This window comes from Oreochromis niloticus, linkage group LG23, assembly GCF_001858045.2.
Source record: "Oreochromis niloticus isolate F11D_XX linkage group LG23, O_niloticus_UMD_NMBU, whole genome shotgun sequence".
Lineage (NCBI taxonomy): Eukaryota > Metazoa > Chordata > Actinopteri > Cichliformes > Cichlidae > Oreochromis > Oreochromis niloticus.
This window is the reverse complement of record NC_031986.2, coordinates 41,730,841-41,745,020: the sequence shown is the minus strand read 5'-3', so window position 1 is coordinate 41,745,020 and position 14,180 is coordinate 41,730,841. Positions and strand designations below refer to the sequence as shown.

Below are 14,180 nucleotides of genomic sequence, written 5' to 3'. Positions count from 1 at the left end.
TCATCAATTGGTTAACTGGTTGCACCATGACACCAGTACTAATTGAAATTTTTGGTTCCTATAATCCAGTTTCTCTGAAATCTATTTATTGATGTTTTCCCATCCATGATGTAGAGTTTTGCGTTGCAAATGAATCTGCCACTCTGCCACAAGGTAATATGCAAATGTGTATGGCGTCGAAGTGGCACAAAAACTGCAGAGCAGTCTATAGCCTCGTATTATAACGCGGATCTTGAGACTTTATTATTTCTGTACAAATGGGGAGATTTGTGGAGTCAGCATGCCATCTATTCCACACCCTCTGTAAGCAAGCGTATTGTACTTGTGCACTTCCTCCTCAGCCTTACAAACAGGGAAAGAATATGCTCGCAGTCTGAGCTGCAGCTCTCACTTTAGTCAGCTGATAGAACCATGATTAGACTGAGGCTACTTCTTCCTGCAGCTTTCTCCTCTCTAATGTGCCACTGTTTTATTTTCTTCTCTATCAGTAGTTGGCAGTTTAAGGATGCTTTAAGGTTTACAATAGGGGCCTGTTTGCTTGAGGGGAAGACATATGAGCATTAGTGGTTCTCTGATAACTTTCTTCACCAAGGTTTGAAAAAAACAACAACCCAAACTTCTTTTTCATAAAATTGTGGAGGAGGTGGAGTGCGTAGGTGGGGGCACTTTGTGTATAAATGGAGAAGAGCCGCAGAAAGATTTGCACTGGAGCTCAACACTTCTGCTTCACACCAGAAAGACTTTGACCTTTGTTCTGACTTTTTTCTTTTTAACAATCGTCAGGTGGGCGGTGGATTTTCTCTGAAGCGGATGTCAATATTACAGGGAATTTTTTTACTGAATCATAAATCAGTCAATAAGTCACCTATTAAGCCTGAAAGCAGGATCTATTTTTTCTTTGTCTATCATGCACTGCATATAAAAACAAATATGTTTTTACTAATGATAAATCACATGAAATGCTGTGGGATGTGGATGTACTGCCTGTCGTCAGTGACATCTAGGAACTTTCCCAGATGTAAATCGTTTTTCGGCACTCTGTAAAAATCTGGCCCTGGAATAACGTGGGACAGCTGGAAAGTACTGATAAAGTCATTTGAGGTTTTTTGTTGTTGTTGCTTAAAATCACTCAGACTGTAGCCTCTCATTTCACTTGTGTTTTATCTCCAATCTGTTAAGTCAGAACAATCACTTAAAGGTCATTTTCTCCACAGCTTTGCGCATGTGCGCTTGTGTGCATACAGCCACAGATACAATCAACACATGCAACTTCAGCCTTAACATATGTGGAGTATCTGAATAGTTTAATTTCTTATTCAGTGATGTTATTCAGTGTTTTCTATGTGTCTCTTAAAAAAACCCAAACTATTCTACTGTACTTAAAAATTGACTGTACTCTACTTGGGTCGAGTAGGGTTTTGCCCCCGCCCCCAGACAGGTTTTTTCAGGTGAGCGAGCTCAGCCGTGTCATTCTATCTCGGAGCTGCCAGCCAGGGTGAGTAACTTTTCCTATGAGCTTGTATTTGACGCCAGAAGCAACATTATTGAGTTTTAGTCACAAAATCAGTCTTCCGTAATGAATTATGTTTTCATATTGCAAATTTAAGATGAATTCACAAATATAATTGATAAAGTCTTACAACAGGTCCCGCTGTAAATAAAAGTATTAGTGAGTAGACTCGATCCTTTAGCTCTTTGCCATTTTAAAGAAAACCTGCATTAAGTTTGAGATTGTTAAAATGCATGGGAACTAATAATAATTAACCTGAGGAACTGTTGATAGACATCACAGAGCACTTCACCTGAAACAGGAACAATGAATATTTAAAACGCATATTAACTGACAGCTTTCATACCTGTATGTGGTTTGTACCATACGTGCGTAGTTAATGTACAAAGTACATAAACTAACTTCTTCATTTGCAGGTCTTTGTGCTTAGTGACTTTTCCAACAGCCATAACTGCGGATTAAATGAACCATTACGCAGGAGGATGGAGGGAAGTCAGACGTTTCAGGGACAACGTGATCCTTACACCTGGTTCACAGAGTCTCAGCTCCAGTCTGTCATCAGGAACGGTGTAGTCCCAGAGTGGTTTCATGGGATCATTTCCAGAAAGTAAGTTTATGAGATATATAATTGTGCTCGCATTATCATTATAAAAGAGGGAAGAACATTAGGTTATTACAGCTTTCCAGGACCCTTATACCCCAGAAACAACCCTGATAACTCATAAACTACAAGGTAATTTTAAATGTGAGTCTTGCATAAATTGCCAGTACAATAAAAATGTTAAACCATTAGTGGCAACATCATCAATGTAAAAGACTTTATCACTTGCAAAACTAAAAATGTTGTCTATATGATACACTGCCTATGTAATGCAACATCTATAGGAGAAACATCTCTGAAAGAACGAATTAATGAACATTTAAGTTCTATTAAGAGGAATAATTTAACCAGTCCTGTTGCAAGACATTTTATGAAAAATATTGCAGCTTACCTTTACTTTTTATAGGCATTGAAACCATTAAGCCCAGTCAAAGAGGTAGTAATATGAACTTTATCAGGAAAAAGACAGAAGCATTCTGCATATTTTGTTTAAAGAGTTTATTTCCTGCAGGTGTGAATGAGTTTTGTTTTTATGTTTTTAATTAGATTTTCTAATACTGATTTTTTTTAAAATATATGAGTGAATGTGTGATTGGTTCATTTGACTTTTTTTCTGCAGTATACTTTTTTATTTAAACACACACTGTTTGGTATTTTGTAATGACCCTGATGAAGGCCACACGTCTTCACCTCATATATCATTACCTTCCATCTACTCCAGTGGAAGGCAAACAGTCCAAAATATGAGGAGCTAAGACTGAAAGACATCAGTGTTCATGACCTGCAGTGATTGTCTAACTGACTGAATGTTTTGTAAATGCTTCATTTCTTTATTAATGTTTATTAAACTGTTAAATTGCTCACATGCCACGGTATTCCACTATTTCTGGGAGAGCACAGGGTTAGACTCTTTTTTCTCAACCTCCCATTCAATTCAATTCAATTCAATTCAATTCAATTTTATTTATATAGCGTCAAATCACAACAAAAGTCGCCTCAAGGCGCTTTATATTGTACAATAGATCGCACAATAATAAATACAGAGAAAACCCCAACAATCATATCATATGACCCCCTATGAGCAAGCACTTTGGCGACAGTGGGAAGGAAAAACTCCCTTTTAACAGGAAGAAACCTCCGGCAGAACCAGGCTCAGGGAGGGGCGGCCATCTGCTGCGACCGGTTGGGGTGAAGAAGGAAAACAGGATGAAAGACATGCTCCCATCTAATAGCCTTTAAACATCTAGGCACAAATATGTGTCAGCAGAGATTTGCATTTACTTTTCTTACAGTTTTTTTTTTTTCTCTATTTTTAGGCAGTGAGACTGAAACTAATCTTTCACTCTGCAGGTTTACTTTGGTCACTGCACAGTAATTCCATAGAGTAATGGTTTATCCACTCAGCTAGCATGTGAAAGATCCCTGGTTCCATCCTGGAAGGAGACTCAAATCCCTTTAGAGATACAGCATTAAACAAAGATACCTGCCGTCGTGACCTCTTGTGAATAAGAGAACAGCTGAAAGTAGCTTACTTCACTTAATATGAGACCAAACCTGTGCTATACAATTGCACTATAAGAGGTGATTATATGGGATGTATTGCACCATTACCATCTTTTAAAGCTGTAGATCAGTTATTAAATATAGCTGGAAAAAGGACTTGTATACTTTTGATAGTTTAGTATCTTTAATTATGGTGACAGAGCAGTTAGCACTGTTGCACAGGAAGACAATCACAGGTTTGACTCCACCAGCTGGTCTGCATGTTCTTCCTTTGACTGTGCTGGTTCTGTCCGGGTACTCTGGCTTCCTTCAGCAGTCCAAAGACCTGCATGTTAGACTAGCTGGTGATTCTAAATTGGCTGTAGGTGTGAACTCTTTCACTACATCCAGTTGATAGCTTCATATATTTGGGCTATTGTTAGGTGTAGTTTACAGTTTATTTTATTGAAACAATATCTTGTATTCTGTTTGACTGATATGTATACAAAAACAGTTTGTAAAATATGCCCAAAGGCCAGGCTGATTCCCATTATGATTATCAGTTGCAGTTTATAAATAACCCCAAACCATAAAATGTAAAGACTGAAGTGCATGCATGAAAGAGGCCTTTGTTTGTGGTCCTTTGTGTAGGACAGCAGAGGAACTGCTAATGGCTAAGCCACCGGGTTACTTCCTCATCAGAGTCAGTGAGAGCAGGATCGGCTACACTCTCTCGTATCGGTGAGTGTTTTCAGCATGACAGAAACTTTATTTTTAAAGTAATGTGCTCACACACTTAGTTACCCTGACACTCCACTCTGTTCACTCTAATGTACTGACCAATCAGTGCAGAGGACCGCTGCAGACACTTTATGATTGATGCACTGGAAACTGGCTCTTACATCATAGTGGGAGAAAACAGGTATCACCGGTTTCTGCATGACCTGGTGGACTTTCATCGTAGAACTCCCATCATGCCTTTCACTCAAGTGCTGACTGTTCCTTGTGGACAGGTAGGAAAATGTGCTTGTCTCAACTGCATTCATGCTTTTTTATGTTATTGTAAACTACATGTTTACTTTTTAGTACATTATATAAGCTCAGCATAAGCCAATTAAGCTAAGCTAAGTAAGATTAATTGTGTAAACTACAATAAAACATCTGTGCTGTAACTTTTCTACATCTTTCAGGCCTCTAATGACAAGACTGACTATGCAGAACTACTGTTTCGCTCAAGAGGTCCAGGCTCCAGGGCCAGTTTGCCACCAAACAACTCCCAGGTTCCCAACATAAATCCACCAGGGTCAAGAGAGGATATCCCACCCGCCCTTCCTCACCGCCCAAATTATTTGGGAAACTCACCAATTTTGCCTCAAAAAAGCCAAACAAATAGACTCTACCCTTCTTTGGAAGATGAGTTTCAACACAATACCTCTCCACCTCCAGCACTGGTAAAAATGGCCTTGAAAACTATTGTTCAAGCTAAAGATCTCCGTACATTGTCTGATCAAGTTAAGGTTAAAAGATTTTAATGTAAAAAGCTTTTCTTTGGAGTTAGCATCCTTTTATACGAATCTAAAGAATAAGTATGGCTCTAAATCTTCATGTAAAAGGATATTTGCTTATGATGATCAGGTTTGATTTAAACTGAAATAGTAGCATGAATATTTTCTAAAAACTGAAGACAGGTCCTGAAAACATGTTATCAATGAGCTACTTGCTGTGAGTAACTGAGAAGTCTAGATTTTCGACAAATTAGAAGTAAATGTAACCCTGAGTGTTGATGGATTTGTGGTGATGCACATTTGAGATTAGGTTTTCATTAACTTTAAAAATAAGATGTAAAGAGATCTAAAAGTAAAAATCATTTAAGTTTGTCTTTATGTTCCTCTGCAGCCTGTCCCAACACCCAGGAAGAAATATACAGGTGATAATCCTCCATCCAACCAGCCTCCCGAAGTCCCTTTTCGAGACTGCATGGCTCCGAAGCAGAATCAGGCTGTCAGAACAGTCTCTGCACCTGAGAATCTGCCCACGTTTGCAGGCTCCGAACAACCGCCTGCTACCAACAGCCAGCAAATGAGGAATCAAGAAGTAAAGCCGTCAGTCGTCACCAACCTAAAGAACCTCAAGAAGAAATTCCAAAAGAAGAGGGGCCCATTGCCGGATAATTCATACACAGAGATTAACACTGAGGCAATTGACAGGGGTGAAAATGGTGAGCATGAGTACCAGGAGATCACGGGGGATCTGACCTTTTGTGATCCACCACTTTCCTCCAGCTGCACTCCTGTGAAGCTGACTGACGACGTGTTACCCTTAGAATATATGCCACCTCCACCTTTTGCTCCAGGCTACGGACCCACATGAGAAAATAAAGTGCATAAAATATAGTGAATATGGACAGCTCACAGTGATCACCTGAAACTATAATAAACACGTGAGTCAAATCAAGGAAGAGGGTTAATGTGTACATGCATCCTCATCTGGGCAAAGGAGAGGAAGTGGTAGGCTCCATGCTGAAAAAATACTGCATTCTTCCAACCTTTATGATCCTTTATCTTTTTGACCTTTATTCACCTAAAGAGGGACTTAATGTCAACGCATTGCACCAGTCTTTCATTCTTATGCTGTATCTACAAATGGCTAATGCAGACACTGAAAACACAGTGAAACAGCTAGACTAGACACAAAATGTGCCTATCAGTTCCTTTAAAGTTTACTAATTAAATCATTCTGTGTGTTTTCTTTTATTTCCTTTTGTATAAGATAACAGAGGCAGGATAGCTTCCTCATCCTGTTTTCTGTCTTTATGCTAAGCTAAGCTAAGCCAACAGCTGCCACAGCCTCATATTTACCATAATATTCCTATTCCTTTAACATTTAGGTCGCATGGAATATTTACTATGCATAAAATTATAGAATAGATTAAACTGCCTCCTTCATGCAAATGTATTTAGTGCCAAATTATATATTCTTTTAAAAAAAATGTTTTATACATTAAAACTCTATACAGATAAAAGGTGTCACATTAAAATAAATAATGCAATAAATTTGTTACATAGATGTCTACCTGAAGCCAATTTTCTGTCCTCTTTGTATACACGCTTTCAAATTGAGGTTAAAGTTTTTCATACACTCTTTTGGTAGGATGTTAAAGTCTAAATGTGCTCAGGGGAAGTTTTGCGAGCATATGCAAATAAGAAATAATAGCTGCTTTGAATAAAGGTGGCATGCTGCTGCATCACATGCAGATCTCTGATCAGAAGTGTAATAGAGATGCTGAACAAGAGAGAGAACACCCAAACTGGTAAATTTTTACAGGTGGAAACATACAGGTCAATTAAATTCACCTTTTAAAAACTGCTGTGCTATTTTTTGTCTGAAATCATCATCGTTGGTGTTTCAGATAATAAAGGGTGCATGGTAATCCCTCCACACTGTAGTGACAGAAAAGTCTTGTATCATTACAGACTACCATCTAGTGGCAGCAAAACACACAGGATGCTTGCACAATAAGTAGTACAACAGTGTAAACGTGCCTGGCTTTAAATGGTTACTATTTTTCGTGTTTTACTTTATTACTTCAAATCAGAAGGAAACATTTACTAATAATTAACTAAACTTGTGTAAGAGAAAAAAATCAGCTTAACAAAAGCAATAAATCTCAAATATCTCAAATATCAACATCTATATAGCATTCATAAATATTTATAAAAATCGTTGGGGTGTTTTGCCTCCATAAGGAGGGTTTTTTAAAAAAATATTTTTGTTATATTGTTTTCTAGAGGAAATTGTCATCTATGTGATTGAGCGCAAAAGTAAAACCAAGCAAAGTGTTCTAAAGTTGTACAAAATCCATGATCAAAGTCGAATTAATTTTCAAATATCCTGTCGACTAAGTGCGATCAAGAAAACAGGATCGACCGAGAAGTCACTGTTAGCCAATTCGATATAAGGAAAACAGCTGTCGGTGTTCGCCTGAGCAAAGGAGGAGCAAAAACCCCGTAATGAGTTCGATTTGTTTTAAATTTCTGTTCAGAGTCATAAAGGGACGACTGCCAGCATTTAAACACCGCCCTCCCTGGCTACAAAGGTGAGACAAAACACGCGAACCCGAACGCCTGGGGGCGACGTGACATCATCCCTAAAGCCTTTGGTTTCCAGCTCGGGATCTTCCTGCGCTATTTCATGTAAGGATCTAGGAAGTAGTCCCGCTATCTGAATCGAGTTGTCTTTAGTTTTTAAAACAGCAGAAGCGGAAAGTTTCTTCTCTATATAAGCCAAACAGCTCAGCGAGTATGTCTTTCGTCCCAGGTCAGCCGGTGACTGCTGTTGTGGTAAGTTTGAGGGCTGTGGCTCTCCACATTTGACCGCACTCTATTGTTCAGCTTCTCACCCGACGTTAGCATCAAACCGTATCGGTGCAAACTCTGAATTAACTAATGTTGGGTAACTATACGCGCTAACCAGCTAACTGGCGTTTTTGCTAACTGCAGGGCGACTTTCTTTGTTTAGCTAAAAGCAGTTGAGTGGGAGCAGCTGAACAGATATGAGCACTTTATGTTCCCAGTAATGTTAAATTTAACCGAATAACTCATTAAATCACACCAGCAAAGAACTGGGCACTAACGCGGGACACGAAGGGTGACATTTAGTTGAGCGTTAATTAAAAGACAACTGAGTTTATCGTCAGAAAACTGCTGTTAATGAAAATGGGCGTCACCACCTTTGTAAATCAGCTTTCCTGGTCTTCTACATGTAGCCTCACACAGCGTTTCAACTATTGTGCGCTGGCAAAATATCACAACTCTGTTTTGTACAGTTTTGTGGACACTGCTCCAAAGATGAAGATCTAGCTGGAGATGGACAGCTGGGATTTTAGCAGGCCAGTGAAGCATGTGTGTGTGACAAGCACTGAAATATCAATACTAGGAAATCTGAACAATTGCTGTGATTTGAGCTAGCTGATAAGTCAAGTTTTTCAGAGTCAAATCTTTATTTAACTTTATATTTTTTCATAAATCACTGTTGCTTGATCTTTTTTGCTTTTATTTGACATTTGCAGCTCAACATTTGTCCCCTCAGAGCCCCTTTTGTGTAAATAGACTGAAATATTGATATGAAAGAGGCATTGCGTTTGATTTGTCCTGATCAAACAAAACAGCAGTCAGTGATTTGTGGGGACTGGGATGAGGGTGGATCCATACCCACCCAGTGTATCCACCTTGTAGCCTCTACCCCCTAGCATCAGAGAGTGTGCAGGGGCAGAGAGGTTGTTTATCCCAATCATAGTCTTGTCAGTTGTGTGTAAGAATCAGTTTCTGTAATGTCTTCTAAAATACATTTTTAATTCTTTAATATAATTTTTTTTTTTTAAATGATCACTCAGTTGTGCCCCTGCTGGCTGACACACACCTCAGATCAAGCCACCTCCTATAATAAAATATTATAAGATAGAAGTCCTGACTTGCGAAATAATTGCGCTACTGTACTATCATTGTTTTTCGTTCCAAGCCCTGGAAGGACGTGTGGGTGTGTTTAAATTCCCGTTAATTTTTCAGACATTTTTGAGTCATGAATTCTTGCGTACAGGAGGTAGTTACATAACATTGTACCAAAAACCTCCAGTGGCGAAAACCTAAAGACATAAATCCAAAAGTTTGTTTTATTTTCAGAATAATGTTTATGATATATCATAGGACCAATAGTAAAACTGCATGACCAATTTAACATAACAGCAACTGCAACTGAAAGATACTCCATGTTTTAGCTTTTTTTCCCTGATAATTCAGCTAAGAAAATGTTAAAAAAAATTTAAGTTGAATAAACTTTTAGAGGTAATGTCAAAAAAAAAAAAGTAAGTTTTTTTTCTGCCTGGAAGTTTCTTGTGGCTACTTCTTGCACTTATAAAGTTAAGAGGAATCAAAAACGCTGGAAAAATGTGGCAAATTTTAAATTGCAAAATTTCGACCTACTTTTTGAACTTTGAGAATTTGTAACTTGAAAAGTTTTTACAGCACCAACCAACCAAGTATCCACAGGCAGTGATGTTACAGGTCTACACAAAAATACCTTTGAAGCAATTTTAATGTAATACACAAACTTACTAGATGATGTTTGTGTGTTTTTTGTTTGTTTTTTCATCAAGTCTTGAACAACCAAATCACCTGTGTTGGCACACAGGTACAACTTAGCCCCCTGAAAGCTCTAATCTATATCGGATATTATGAGTCATAATAGACTGGTGTATGCCTTTAATGCACAAATAACAGCTATTAAAAGTGTTATATGATTTTTATTTCATGTCTATAAAACTGAATTGACATTCACAAAAACTGAATTATACATCCCTAGCAACCACCTAGCAACAAGCTGAAATTGCCCATTGTTAGCATATAAAGAAAGACTTCTCACTGTGACTAAGTATATCAGTTTGTCAACAGCATGAACACGTCAAAAAATACTGTAGCATACACATGCTGACTTTTAAGCCTGCCTGTAGTGTCCTTGTGATTACGCAGACTGTGTGAGTCCTACCTGCCTGTCTGACTGGCGCACTGAGAAAAGCAGCTCAAGTCATTGTCAGACTTTGGATCAGCCACACCACCGAGAGGCTGTCTGATTATTCACTGTCGCACACACAGAGCCAGGCTTTGTGTTTGAAGAGTCCCTCTGAGTCATCTGTCTCTGCGATGTAGTGAAACTGCAGCTGCTTGTCAGTGTCAGGGGTAGGGCCCGTTAATTAAGAGTCTGTCTATGGACTCGAGTTAAGAAGAATCAGCCTCTGAGATCAACCGTTTGCTTGCGCTGAAATCTACAAAATGAGTCTGTGGTGATAAGTCGGTGCTTCACTACCTAATGGAAAGATAAGTTGCCCATCTTTCTGTAATTACTGCGATGTGAATGTCAGTTGGGAGTTGATATAAAAATATGAAACGTGTGCTTCGTGCATGCATACCATCATTTCAGTGCTTTTTGGATCGTAATGATTTCCAAGCATGAGCTGTTATATAAGACAATATACACATGGGTTTTAAATGAACGCAGCTGTGATTATTTATGGGTATGGAAGTGTTTCATTTTTCTACCTTCATAGTGAAGAGTTTTTAAACCTATCGTAGTGAACTGTGAACGTTCTTTCCATGGTGCTGTCAACCTAATTTAACTGGAGTTTATCTTATTAACATTAGCAGCAATGGAAACAAGAACATATTTCAGCAAACGTGACTTAGCAGCACACGAGAAAGCTTGGTGATAAGCCTACCCAATATTTTCCTCAACAGTATTTAATGTTTTTAAATTTGTTTTCCTTTGTTAAACAGGAACGAGTTGAGATTCAGAAGCTGCGGCAAGGAGAGAATCTCATCCTTGGCTTCAGCATCGGAGGAGGGATAGACCAGGACCCCGGGCAGAATCCCTTCTCTGAGGACAAATCTGACAAAGTGAGTTTATCTGCAGCCATCATCTCTTTAAGTGCAGTCATTTTCATTTTGATTCTCTCCCTTTGTTCTTAATAGAATATTTGTAGACAATAGTGACGTAGCCGAAAGGAATAAACCCACAAATGACCCTGTCAAAAGTGAAATCAGATCGTTTTAAAAGTGGACTTCTATATATTTTCCCTGTTTTCTGTCATGGTTATACATATACAGCGGTGGATTTTAGTATAAATGTGATCGAAGTTTAAGATGATGAGCTGCTCTGAACGCTCAGTTTCAGACAATTTTTTTTTTTTTTTTTGATGAGAGAAGATGCCTTTTATTTGTTCATTTTAGGGACATAGTTTAGGGAAATAGTGGGTGGTAGCCCCACCAGACTTTCTGTTTGTGAGGAGCAGCCAATCAGAACAAATGTGTCTTAAAGGGAGAGGAGCTAAAGCAGCTTGTTTCATGCAGTGAAGGAACTGAAGGCCTTTGCTGAGGTTATTGAGTCCAAGAATAAAAATATTGTCTTCGGGTCACTCGTTTTGGTTATGTGGATTTTATTCTTAATTTGGCAAGATACTGAATATCCACCCACAAGTTGCAATTGCACTAAAGCGTAGTGGTACAAGTACTCCACAAAGTACTTCTTGCTTTGGTTAGCTACAGGCCTGAACACATTACTCATGGCCTCGGGTGGTAACTAAACAAACTCAGCAGAGTCACAGTAAGGAAGACTTCAGGTTTACATAAAGGCATGCTGACTGCACAGAAATGTACCAGCTGATTTGTTAGAGAGGAATAAGACTTAAATACTGGCTTCTACACTTTTACCGTTTCCTTTATTAACATATTTTTGAGCATTACAGGAACTTTGTTGTGAGAGATGTCCTCTGTGTCCTTAAATTAACAACAGATCAGGCCTCTGTCCATTTTTCTCTTTATTTTATCCTAGTTTTACTTTAATGGGACAAAAATAATTTCTTATGCTAGTGTATCCTTTACACTTGATGCTTGTCCCGCTGAGATCCTCCTCCTGTACTGCCAGAGCTCCAGACTGGCAGTATTGGAGGCAAAGGCCACCTTTTGAAATGTCCTTCAGGGATATTCTGTATTATTTTGGACAACCTATTTTAAACCAGACCTGCTGTCCAATTCTGGTAAAAAAAAATAAATAAATAAATAAATAAATGAAATGGTGAGTTCTTTGTTTTCACAGGGCATTTATGTGACCAGGATATCACCTAAAGGCCCAGCAGACTTGGCCGGCTTGAAGATAGGAGACAAAATAATGCAGGTGTGTAGTGAAATGAAGTTTTTCTTTTTGAATAGTTGAGCCACAAGATGGCGCTGTGTACCTCAGGAGCAGTGCTGTAGTGACTTTCACTTTTGGTATTTGATTCTTTTTATTTCAAACTAAGTTCCTTCTTTCTTTCCAGGTGAACGGTTGGGACATGACCATGGTGACTCATGATCAGGCTCGTAAAAAACTAACAAAGAAGAGAGAGGATGTGGTGCGACTGCTAGTAACCAGGAAGTCGCTTGAGGAGGCTGTCAAACAGTCTAAGGGCTGTTATCACAAACCCTAGTGTGCTGGCTCTACTTTTACACAGACTAATGCAATAGCCAAGGAATGAAGACTCACATGGAGAACAAATACTCCCCCAAATAGTTGCACCGTGGCCTTTATACTCCAGTAATGCAAAAATAAATAAGTAAACAAACTGAGACCGATCAGTCTGTAGAAAATGAGACTCTGTTATCTGTTTTGTTTTTTTCTCTCATTTGTGGCATATCCAATTGTAACTGATCTCAGTAAATTATGTGAAATAACGCTGCTTGAGTAACAGCATTCAAGATATTTGCAGTGATTATCATCTTCATTTGTACTTAACTTAAATTAGCATTGGGTTTTTTTGAATATGGGTTATTTGGGAACAATACGAGTTTAATTTGTTTTCCACCAGCTGACCAAAGTGAAACCGGACACACTGGATACACCCAGAAAAATTCACTGTTGTTTATTCATCTCAGTTAAAGAACCAATATTTTTCTGTCACTAATACAGCATCAAATGCCAAAGTAAAATCAAAGTTTGTGTAATTTAGTATTTCCAGTTTTCTTTTTCTTTAAATAATGGTACAGTAGATTGTATAAAATCTATGCAAAAAATGTCAATAGAGCAAATTTTCAATGTGCGTTTTCCGTAATGATAATTCTACTGGTGCATCACATTTCCCAAGTTGCATTCACTGTAACATCCTCTCACCTTATGCATCTGTTAAAGTAACAACACAGCCAGAATTACAGTAAAGGTGTTTCATATGAACGTTACTTCACATGTTGGATGTTTCTGGATGCACACTTGTCAAATGAGCTTTATCAATTTCAGCATATTTGCTTCCAGTTACCTTTTATCGGCTTCAGAAAAAGAACAATGCTTGTTTGTTTGTTTTTCCCGGGGGAGATGTCATTCAGCAGTTAGCTCCACTGAGACCGCCTCGAGGTTTAAATAGTTTTGTTTCTTGTCACTGAACAAAAGTCCAGTTTGAAACTATAAATCAGAGCCAAGAAGGAGTGAATGTTGTTTGTTAACTTGAAAATGTGCACAGCAGCCTTAAATGTATTAACACTAAGTTTTAACAATTCATTTCCAATTTACCAGTGTGGTATGATCTCAGTAGTGCATCTTTGATGCAACATGTAATAAATGACACTGGAGATGACTGGTTTACTTCTAATAATCAGTATGTTTGCTATGAAACCTTTTTGTACTGAAACCGATACTGTGCTACGTTTCTTTTACTTTTGGGTGAACTTACTTTTTTTGGGGGGGGTATGTAAGTTGCTTATAAAATATTAGATTTTTACAATATTATACAAGCAATAATCAAGTTTGTAAAATGGAAGTTTTGCTCAAATAAAATACCTGTATAACTGTAAAAAACAAACATGCTGCTGGTCATTTATTTATTATTGTTTGATACTGTACTGTAGAGTTGATTATCAGAGCACCTGTAGGCCTCTCAGTTTGACCTCTCAGTATTTTAAATTCATGTCATCTTAGGCTCTCTGAGTTTTTGTGGAACTGCTCTGTTGGAAACCACTGCTTCAGAAAATGTCGGTATAGCGGTACGTTTATAAAAGTTTAGCCTGCAAAATT

The 14,180-nt window shown here is 38.2% G+C and overlaps 2 protein-coding genes across 2 annotated transcripts; both read left to right on the top strand.

Annotated features, from left to right (window-relative positions):
* Positions 1–666: 666 nt before the first annotated feature.
* On the top strand, positions 667–6,671 carry hsh2d (hematopoietic SH2 domain containing). The gene is made up of 7 exons (XM_005479023.4): positions 667–783; positions 1,415–1,495; positions 1,927–2,117; positions 4,245–4,334; positions 4,441–4,606; positions 4,784–5,044; positions 5,490–6,671. The coding sequence occupies exons 3-7, from the start codon at positions 1,993–1,995 to the stop codon at positions 5,961–5,963; spliced, it is 1,116 nt and encodes a 371-aa protein (XP_005479080.1). The 5' UTR covers positions 667–783; positions 1,415–1,495; positions 1,927–1,992; the 3' UTR covers positions 5,964–6,671.
* A 1,022-nt stretch (positions 6,672–7,693) lies between these two features.
* Positions 7,694–13,964, top strand: tax1bp3 (Tax1 (human T-cell leukemia virus type I) binding protein 3). Its single transcript, XM_003439848.3, has 4 exons — positions 7,694–7,933; positions 10,919–11,038; positions 12,237–12,314; positions 12,457–13,964. The coding sequence occupies exons 1-4, from the start codon at positions 7,895–7,897 to the stop codon at positions 12,604–12,606; spliced, it is 387 nt and encodes a 128-aa protein (XP_003439896.1). The 5' UTR covers positions 7,694–7,894; the 3' UTR covers positions 12,607–13,964.
* The last annotated feature ends 216 nt before the right edge of the window (positions 13,965–14,180 follow it).